Source organism: Metopolophium dirhodum, chromosome 7 (assembly GCF_019925205.1).
Source record: "Metopolophium dirhodum isolate CAU chromosome 7, ASM1992520v1, whole genome shotgun sequence".
NCBI classification, from domain to species: domain Eukaryota; kingdom Metazoa; phylum Arthropoda; class Insecta; order Hemiptera; family Aphididae; genus Metopolophium; species Metopolophium dirhodum.
In genome coordinates, this window is record NC_083566.1 from 4,534,090 (window position 1) to 4,545,863 (window position 11,774).

At 32.5% G+C, this 11,774-nt stretch overlaps 1 protein-coding gene across 1 annotated transcript; it reads left to right on the top strand.

Annotated features, from left to right (window-relative positions):
* The first annotated feature begins 3,927 nt into the window (after nt 1-3,927).
* On the top strand, nt 3,928-8,339 carry LOC132949309 (annexin B11-like). Its single transcript, XM_061020130.1, has 3 exons — nt 3,928-4,197; nt 4,651-5,082; nt 7,391-8,339. Exons 1-3 carry the CDS (start codon nt 4,101-4,103, stop codon nt 7,684-7,686), a joined length of 825 nt encoding a protein of 274 aa, XP_060876113.1. The 5' UTR covers nt 3,928-4,100; the 3' UTR covers nt 7,687-8,339.
* The last annotated feature ends 3,435 nt before the right edge of the window (nt 8,340-11,774 follow it).

The window sequence follows — 11,774 nt, forward strand, 5'->3', positions numbered from 1 at the left end:
TGCGTTTGAAAATAAAAAATAAAAAAAACACTACCTACCTATTATATTATTATTGTTTCGCGAATAAATGGTATGATGATGAATAATACTCTCTCGCGCGAGCATTGGCGCAACTAGGACCATTTTTTTAGGGGAGGGGTATTTTCATAATATTTGCAACGAATCACGAAAGTAAAATATCATTTAAGATCTCAACAATAGTTCATAGATATTAATTATCATTTTGTATAACAATATACATGAATGGTACCATGCTCATCATACTATATATTATTAGACTTCGCTGGATGATCTCAAACAGAATAATCGAGTTACTAAAATCTTTCTCATAAGACATAGGTAATGGCGTGCTTACCTGTAATATAAAATGCGTTATCTATACATTTTATCTTACAGTCCCAATTAATTTATGTACCAAATTACCAATATCATAAATATTATAAACTAAAAACAACTAACCAAAGTAAAAAAAAAATAACGTCCCGAGGGGTTATATCACCCACATTACCCCCCGTAGCTGAGCCGCTACATATGACTATAACATATAATAATATGTATTTATGAAGTATGAGTTTTGAAATGTTTGGTACAAATAATTATGTAGGGGAGACGGCGGGGATAGTTGTCACATAATTCAAAATACCATCTTAAAAGAAAAAAATGTAGTACTTATAATATGAAGTCAGAATACATATTTTAATTTTTACTAGTCACGTCATCACTGGGTTAGTATTATCCCAGGTAAATCAAATGAGAAGCCACATACAATTTAAACTTTGTATAAAATTTTCAGTTTAAAATTTGTGTCAAATTTTCGAATTACTCAATACAAATACATATAATCTAAGAATAATTGTTTTAAGTAAACAACAAATTTAAATCATATTTAGTATGAACCTTTTAAAAACATGTGACAACAAGTTGAACAAGCATTTCGTACATTTGACAATAATCCCCAATCTCTTATTTTATAACAAATTAACTTTATGAGTTATCATCATTTTCCAATACAAACGAAAATAACACACCAAAATATATGCCTAACAATAACACACTAGTTATTTTTAAAGTTAACTGCAATAATTAAAACGTTAGTTAAAAGTATATAAATGGTAAATATTAAAGTATATTTATGGAAAAAAAATTACTCAATGAATTAAAATTTATCATACGACTACAATCAGCCCATAATCGAGATAAAAACATTATTTTCAATGCGATAATGTACAGAACACAGAACATGCAATTTAGTTTCAGAGTTATTAACATATGCGGTGACAAACCAACCCGTGTACCATTACGTTATAATTGCATTTTTATTAGGGTATATTATTCTAGATATCTTTGGATATATTGTATACCATGTGTTCATATAATTATTAAAACATAAACATGACAATTCTATAAAAAAATCAGTTATTATCTCATATAATACTGAGTCAAAACAAATTATGTTGACGTCGCAATAGTTTCAGAGGTAACAAAATATTTTAATATTTTTTTTTATGAACTCGTTTAGCTTATACTTTAGAATTAAATCCGAATTAGGTATCTTCAAATAAATTTCGAATCAATTTCAATTATGCCATCTTAATATATTAAATATTATAATATTAAAATGTGGGTTTCCAACACTAAAGTTATTACTCGAGAAACACATTATTATATTCTGCGGTGAGACATTTTAACCTTTGTGATTTTTTAGAGTTATAATCCAACGTAATATAATTTTCATTGAAGTTCTTAATATAACTGATGAATTTTGTTATATTTAGTATTTAAGTACCTGTGACAAAGAAAATTAAAATGTGTATGGTGGTTTACCACAGGTTGTATAGCTGTTTTAAATAGGTAGGAAATTCAATTTCAATTTTATACAATGACTTATAAATTATAATGTACAATAACTAATAAGTAATATTCTCTTTTAAAATACTAAACAATCTTCAAGGAAATTTAATACTCACATTATATTTAAACTTTAAAGATAAAAAAAAAGTGGGTAAGTGGGTGTCGCTCTGCTGTACAAGTGGATCACTGTAATGGATGGTGTTACATTTGAATTCAATAATATAATACCATTGTATACGAAAAACTGAGCGGAGGCGGTTTGTCAGCCAATTTTATATTATATATTTTATAATATTATTATAATTACCTATTAATAACACGGTAACCGGTAAGTTGAATTAATATTATTTCTATATAAAAAAATACATTAGAAGTTTCAAGAACCCATGAATCATATTTTTTAAATATATCACAAAACTAAAATCGTTCTTTTTCATTTAAGTATCTAATTTCGTCCAAATATGAACATAAAATAACAATAAAGTTTTTAGATTTTTTGGTTACCTATTAACCTTATCTATACCTAACCTACTTATGTAATCTACCTTATTTTAAATATTCAATCCTTACCTATAAAAGTTAAACTTTATGTACATTTTTAACTACAAAATCATTTTAAAATGTTGTCAACAAGTAAACAGCACAAAACGAGTCAAAATATTTTGAAAATGTTATCAAGTACAGGAATAGATGAAATATTTGAATGATGTATATTTCAAGTATCTATAGTTACTCGTTTTTGAATTACAGCAAAATATGAAAATCGCTACATTAGAAATCGATTGAAAATCCAATGTTGTAAAAATTTAAATTTCAAACGCTCATAAAAATTTAATTTGACTTTCCGGTAAAAATTTTTTTTGATAAAGGTAGACAGACTTATGAGAATTTTCGTATTACATTTTCAAATCTTAAATTTAAAAATAAAAATTGTTACAAATTTCTAACTCAAAATATTTTGCACATTTTCGTGATTTTTAGAATGTTTATGATTTTTTAATCAATATTAAAAATCGATTTCAACCTCTGAGAATACTTAAAAATACTTCAAGGAAATCATTCAGAATTTTTTTTAATGAAATGCAGAATTGGATGTCGAGCCTCTCATAATATTACAACATTAAGGCGATCATATTATTTATGTCACGTTGATAATCAGGGTTGGGATTTAATAGCACTTAAAATTGCATCAATACGCGCTTTAATATTACTTTAAACGTTTAAACCATTGCTAAATATGCACACAAATGTGAAATGAAAACAATAAAATATGCAAAATTGGCATTATAATCAAAATTATACGTTCAACCGAAAATCACGGTTATAAATGATAACGAATATTTCAGCCAAACCTAAACTATCTTTCTGGGGTAGGTAGATACTCCAACTAAACATGCAAACCGTTTTTTTCCTCTTCACAATAATATAATATTATTATCGCGGGTACCTCTATATATTATTGTATAGTGCCAATAGTATTATAATCCGAACGGGAATATAACATATTATACAAGTACTATTATAATCATATCGTTTATTTTAATGCGATGTATACACCTACGTGTGCGTGCGTTAATATAGGTAACGATTGACGATGATTCTATACGACATATCGAAATAATATTATAACTGCAGTCCGCGCACACAGGAATCGTTAATGGGTTTCCAGCGGCATTTTGGCAACTGTGGACTCGCCCATCTCGCCCGAACCCGGACACGGCCGATCAGAGCATAATATTATATTTTATAATGCACGCGACGACAGCGTATCGTCATTATTATAATTTAATGACCATCGCATTATTATTGCGTTGGCGCGGCGACCGTTGAAATTCGCGGAAAACGGCATCGACGAATAATTGGTATAAATCGCGCGCGCGCGCCCAATAATATTCAGCACCACGATTACGCGTCCAGACCACGTATCGGGTGGACCGGGGGGATAACCCCCCTCCCCCACCCCTACAACCACACACGACCATCTTACAACGGCAAATTTACGCCTCCCCCCCCTCGCACCACTGGCAACCCCGTAGACGACTCCCCGTAGGGGCCTATATATACGGGATCGCGATCGGTCACTCGTCCCATTCCACCGCTGATCGCCGAGCAGCCCACTAGAACACGTCAAGCTCTGCTCTGCAGCAAGTACGACACTGGACTGAAACATCCCCCCTCAACACAAGTCCTGCGTACCGTTTTCGGTTCAAGTTTCCAACCGTAGTACACTGCAGCAGATCTTATACGAAATGGCTAGCCGTTACGCCTCCGCCGCTGCTCTGCTGATCGTCGTCGCGGTCGCCGCCGTCTTCCAAGCTACGTCCGCCGCTTACATTGTGCCCGAAGGTAAGTTCTTTCCTGAAAATGTTTGACGGTTTTGAACGATTATCTATTAGGGATTTAGATTAAAAATAATGATATGCCCTCTCTCTATACTGCACCACCGCAAGAAGAGATCGTGTTTTGCGACAATTAATCGCATTTGTACTGAACACCCATATATAGCAGACAAAATCAAAATGTTTGTTGTGCATAGTGCATTTTTGAAAAGAACCGAAAAGAAATCGTAGGCAAGACGCAATGGCGTAGGTTAAATTCGTTTCGAGAGTAGATTATTTCGTGTGCTCGCGTTCTTGGAAAATGATTTCGAATGTTTCCTTTCGTGTTGCAAATCGACCCAGTAAAAGTCTATGGACGCCGAAATAAAAGACATCACGTCATAATATTGTCATTCGCCGCCTCGCGGAGTTTCGTGGCTTACGAAAATGGTATGCATTTAACGGTTAACCTTTTTCGCAGTGGTCATGATGAGGATGAAGCGTAACCCCGAGCCCATGCGATCGTTTTCGTACAGCGGTTTCAACCCCAACGGGCAGATGTCCGCGTTCACTGGTCTGGCCGAGTACCCGATGTTCGGTGGCAGCTTCGGATCACCGCAGCAGGCCGGTCCGTACAACTACGGGCCACCGCAGGCCACGCAAGACTCTTACGGGCCACCGCAGGCCACTCAAGACTCTTACGGGCCGCCGCCGTCGGGCGTTGCGGGACCGCAGCAGACACCGGCCGCCGACTCGAACAACAAACAGCCACAACAGTACGGAGGCTCGTCGGCCGCGGGCAGTCAACAGCAACCGCAAGAGTACGCGCCGCCGAAATCGGGCGTGCCGGTCGATTCTAGGGAACAGAACAACAACAGCGTGGAACAAGCAGACAACAAGAAACAGCACAGAGGTAAGCGTGTCAATTTATTATTCGCTGCGTCAACTCCGGCCGCGCATGACGTGTGCGATGATAATTGATATTATCCTGTAAACCTACTTGTGTGATTCACCGAACGTTCAGCTTATTTCGTGTCCTTTAAAAACGAGTTTGTTCAAAATTTCGAAATTTTGATTTTTTACATTTAAAATAAGTATTTAATAGGTATTAGGTAATAGGTATTTAAATAAGACATTTTTTGTGATCGTTAAACAGATTTTTTATGCCATTTAAGGATTCTCCTATGTCGATACAATCTTGGTTTTTTTCATACAAAGAACACCCTCATTTACCGCACATTTTTAAGCAGATTATTTTTTGTTTGATGTGCCTATATAAATTGGAACGAGTAGTATATTAATAATTAAACTATATGTACTAAGGATATAATAAAATTAAAAATAGCCTATGATAATAAATAATAATATAAAGGTTACGGGGGCTACGATGATTTGAAATATATTATAATTATTAACATTTTATGCTTTTGTAAAAGTTGTCCAATTATAATTGAAGATAGGTACTAGACTGAATACTTATTACCTATTTACCTATATTTTTTTATATATATATTATGTGAAACCATTAAGAATATTTTACTCTTATTGCGTACAGTGAAATAACTCAAAATTACACGTTCGAATTAGTGTTTAGATGTTGTAAAATTTTCAAAGAAGTCATGTGCTTAACAATATTTACTATGGAGAAGGGTGGTTCTTATTTTTAAAATTAAATTTGTATCATCACGTCACGATACTACTTAAATTATATAAACAATTTATGTAACTGAAAAAAAGATCTTTAAGTAGGTATAATCAAAAATTCCAAAAATCAAAACTGGTTGGTGAATCACCCCGTGTATGCGTACAGTGTGTTTGCCCAGGTCGATGACTTTTATATCCTAAGACACTACCGTGGTTCAAGGTTCATGCAAAAATTTAGTTCCAATTATTTTATCGAATCGTTTACTAACTCCCGGCTGAATGTATAAAAATCTATTTTGAGTATACATTCGTGTTCCTTAAAATCCATAAAACCAATAAAAACGTAAATATTTAAAAAAAAAAAAATAATAGAATTACTGATTTCCATTTTCCATCGAGTAGGTATTAAAACTTACTCTAACAGTATTGACAGGAGAAGGATGAACGTATAAATGTATACTTGTTTATTTAGTATGTGGGCGAGTGCTCACGGCGACAAACGTGAGATGTCAAACACAGTAATGTCGTAGTCGTGTGTAAATTAAAATACCAAATAACATAATAGTTTTGTCCGATATGATAATATTATTATTATTATTATTATTATTGTATTGTTCGCCTAAGCACGTCGTTGAGGTCATTGCCGTTAGCATACTAGCAAAATATTATGTACTGTTTATATTTTTTAATAATATTTTATCTAGTTAATATATTATTATTATAGATGTTATAGGCAACATTATTATACATTGTAATACCGTCAACCATTATAGTCCATTTTTACTGCTGATGTACCGCAGTTTTCAACTGTTTACTTATTTGACACTGTTTTCCGTAAAAAGTTTACTATAACTTTGCTATGGTTGACCTACGTGATATATAATTTGTTTTATTGAGAAAAATGTTTTCAAGGAATCTATTATCAGTTCAAAATATGTATTCATAACTCATAAAACATAATATATTATACGAAGAAAAGTCTATTTATCAGAGACGAACAACATTTAATACTCGGTATATTTAAAGATGGCTAGTATAGATTATTGATTCGTGATATTTTATTAAACCCGCATATTATGAACGAGTTCCAAAATAAGAATATTATTGATTTACATGAATAACTATTAATAATATTGTGGTTAAAAAAAACGATTTATTTTATAGAAGAAAACTTATGTTCAACATTAATTATTATCTAACAATAATAACAATAATAATTTTTATAGTAATAATATGTAATAATAGTTATTTATTGGCCATCCAGTTAATCACAATAATAAATACAATATAATGGCCCAATTAAACGCTCAGGAATTAGGATATCCTATTATTTCATTAATTTCTTTCTATGATCAACTATGATGAGTAAAGCGTTGTTTATTTAGTTAACTGTATACTAAGATACGTAAGTAGAACTTCAACATGGAAATACCGTAGTTAAATACTTACATAATATCATCGTGTGTCGTATAGCTGTATGAAATGTACCTAACAATAATGAAGTCACCTATAATAAAAATAATATAGTAATGTGTTGATTAATAATAACATATTAATATTGTCATGGTGGTCGGCAGGTCGCGATGGTCCGAGCAGCAACGCGGAAGCTTCGTTCAACGCTTGGTTTCCCATAATGTTCGGCGTTTTCCCCAACGGTGCCGGCAGCGGCAACGGTCAGTCGGGCAACTCGAACAACCGCGGTTACAACAACCAAGGACAGGGCCAGGGTCAGGACCAAGGTAACTCGTACGGGGGCAACGGTTACGAGAGGTCATCGGGCACGACGGTGATCGCAAACAGCGTGAGCAACGGCAGACACGGTGTGGCCACCAGTCATGCGATCGCCTACGGAAATCCCAGGTCGCAAAACTGAACGCGACCATCAGTCATAATAGTTGGGATTAGAAAGACCCCGAGTTAATGATTTTGTATAGAATTAAAAGGCCATTCTAGTTCTCCACGATATATATATATATATATATATATTTATACTATGATGTTAGATACCGTAAAATGGGTTAACTGCATACCAATGTATACCATATACCTAATTACAAAATATTTTCAAATTATAACTATTATATTATATACATATTTTTTTTTGGCATATAACAATTATAATCGTGTGTGTTATATTCGTAGTTGCATTTTGTAACAATAATTGGTACAATAAATCGATTAAATATGAACATAATATGTATTATACACCTACTCCTTAAACTGTCGTCTCTTTCATTTATTTTTAGTTTTTACAATAACCTATCGGCTACCGTAATTACATGCGTTGTCTGCTTGATGGTTCAACTTGCGTAGAATTTTCTTATCCATTCTCATAATAACAACATAATTACTCCTGAACTTCGTCAGAATAGTTACTATAGGTTTACATAGTTACATTTACATTAATAATTTTTATAAAACGTGTCTTATAATAAAAATGTACCTATTTGATATGTTTCTTATTTATTGTTAGATCTTTTTGATGAAGTGAACCAATTGATTTGCAATTATATTATTTATGCACTATATTATATTACTATATTATATTTGTACCTACATATTTTATTTAATATTTTTACTTAGGTTTTACTAAAAAATAACGTTATTAATCATACAAACGTATTTGACCTGTGCATTTAAATGTTGTTCGTTTTACTAATTTCCGTAATACTTTAAATAATATTTTGAACAATTATATGACATATAGGTCATATAAGAATAATAATTATTATATGTAACGCTCAATTTTGTTTAGAGAAAAACAGAGGAATTATAATTATATATATATTATTATGTTATAGATAGTAGGTAGTACCTAGTAATTTTTGTAATAATACAGATTTACAGGTGCCAAATCAAAATTTTGGATCATGGTGCCAACCAAGGTCTAGTTAAACTTTACAATTGGTATAACACTCTTAGTATAATAGTACTTAATTATTTTACTGCACGTAGATGAAAAATTGTGCACTAAGTGAACAGATAATAATTACCTACCTATCTAAGAATATTACAGGTCAAATTACCTATGTGTAAACTCTTTGCGTTAGCTTAAATAAAATGATTTAAACGGTTTGAAATTTAAATATTATATATTCATGCAGACAATTTTATGAGATATATAACATATTTACATTATAATAATATATTCATATGATCAAGTTTGTATAACTATCTGGAGAAGAAAAAAAATTAAATAAATAAACAAAATATAATTTTTTTTTATTTCCAACAGTTAAGCTTCACTTACTCAAAGCAACCGATCTCAAAAACGACTTTTATGTCACACCAACGCTTAAGTCCAAGTCAATTCATCATTGCACATAAGACTCTCTTTCGTTTTATAATAGTAGTAGTAATAATAATAATAATAATAATAATAATAATAATAATAATAAGACGTTTTGATTTTTTCGAGAAAGAAGAAAATAACATTGGCCCGGCAGCGCATTAAGCACACAAAAGCGACACAAGCCCTTTTAACTTCTGGGATGCTTTTGTCAGGTATCTCCCGGTACGCTAAGCCCCGCGAAAGAAGAAGAACAGAGTGAGACAGATGTATATACATATACATAAAGGTGCTCTTAATAGACAGATCGAGTCCCCTTAAGCTCCGAGACATTTTTAAATTATGATCTTCCATCGCCGCCGCGGCAGGTATATATATTATCGAGGAGGAGATGATGGCACGGTGGCGGCGGAGTCACGCGCTTCTAATTATGAATGCGCGGCCGAGAGAACGGGTGGGAAGAAAAACGTCCCGGCGAGAGAGGAGAGAGACAAGGTGGCGTGGCGGGAGGGGGGAGGGGGAGGCAAAGAAAAGAGACGTGGGTTTAGAGCTTTTGTGATGGAAAACGGTGGAAAATATTAACAAGTAAAAGATTTGAACAGACGACGCACGGTAGAGAGGCGCCGAAGGGATCAATTATGAAGTAGGATTACTACTGTACTATATACTAAAGGATGGGGTTGATGATGAAGAATGTCGTTTAAATTTCATTAATGTCAGTCTCCATTTTTATGTTATATACATAATAACAATATGATGCGAGCGAACGAAATACGGCGCGAGGGGAAAGGCTATACACAGAAGAGTTTTTTTTTCTACCGCGCCACACGTCGCGCCGTCCGCCCCTCGAGATTCTTTTTGCGCGCAATATTATAAGAATTTAAGTCAGCCCCGAGCGACAACAACGATATATTAACGACCACGGATCGTTATTGGCCATTACGCGCAGAAATAAGCCACGTCGCGGTCGTAGCCAGCCGAAAAAATTATTATTATTATTTGATTTTTTTTTTTTTTTTTTTAATGCTTTACACAGTACGACACCCCACAGATAATATACGTCAACTGAGAAAACGGAGTGGAAACGAAATCGGATTCAATATAATATTTTAATTTCTGAGAATATTGATGAGAAAAACATAGTTTCTTTTATATGGCGTGCCTAGTGGAGAAATATATCAACGACTATACCTGATTAACTCGGCTTCAGCCGTGTGCAGTTTTTTTCGTGTTATAACGTTTTGCTTTATACTACAGGAAGAGATTGAGATCATTACCATTATTAATATTATAATTATTTATTAGATCACCTCGATTTATTAAAAATAGTTATTTCTGGGTACTATTCTAAAAAGCTGTAAGGTACGATGTCGGTTTCTACCTTATCTGTCCAAGTAATCAAGGCAACCATTTATATATATAAAAAAAACATAATATAAACATATTATGAATGCATTAGTTGTGTGTGTGTTGGTAGCAGTAAATAAACATTACGAGTAAAATCGTGGCCTGCTGCACCGCAAACTAATGACATTATATTATATTTGTTCACGGAGATGGAAAGGTTTTTATTAGAATAAGTAATTAATATTTTCACTATATTCAAAGTTCGATTAATTTAAATAATTATTATTGATCATATTTACGTGTCTTCGCGTATCAAGTATGGATTTTCTAGTCATTAAATATCCAATTTAAAATATTATAAATGTATAACAATGTATATATTTTTCTTGGTAAAAAAAATATAACTATTAGTGCTTACATATTAAGTACGGGATTATTTTTACTAGAAAAAGTTTTTATCGGTATATATAATAATAATTTCTAAAACTAGTACATCTGTCAATTACTCACAATTTAATATAGTAATATATCAATACGTTTAAATACGGGATGATGTATCTATTAAACAGTGTTCGGTTCATTAACTTTTACATACAAAAAACGTGTTCAACACATCAACGAAGCAGTTTGATTCTAGATGGATACCTATATTAATCATGAAATGCACGGTAAATTCCATCACGGCGGAGGATGAATTTAAGACTGGACGTTAAAAGCCGACCAAGAGAAGGTAATCGAGTCAGACCCTTTGAATAATATTATGGTACCAAAGAACGAACGAAGAAAGTACAGAGATATTATAATGAAATCACTGTGCGTGTTCTCAGACAAAGGTTAATTGACTATAGAGTGAAACTTCATGATTTCATTATTAGTTAAACGAATTATACATGTTCAATATTATGTATATTATATTCTTATAACATGCACATGCATATCACGAATACCCTGCAGACATATATTCCGTAAGTCAAGAAAAATAATTTTTTAATAACATTATTTTCTAAGAGATTATTAATTAAATAACCGCATATTAAGCTCCTTCTTATGGGAGGACACACGTGGTTTTGATATATTATTAAAATTGTGTTATTAAAAAATGTTACTCAGGGATAATGCTGCAGCATTCCATTGGTAAAATAATTTTCAAAATCAGTTCTGTAGATCCAGAGATTACCCGCTACAACCTCACAAACTTTACCTCTTTATAATAATAGTATAGATTACGAATAATTAAAAAAAAAAAAAAAACAATAAAAAAATACTGTAATATAAAGTAATATTATAATATATTATAATCAGTGGCTTGGCGTGGCGCGTTGGCT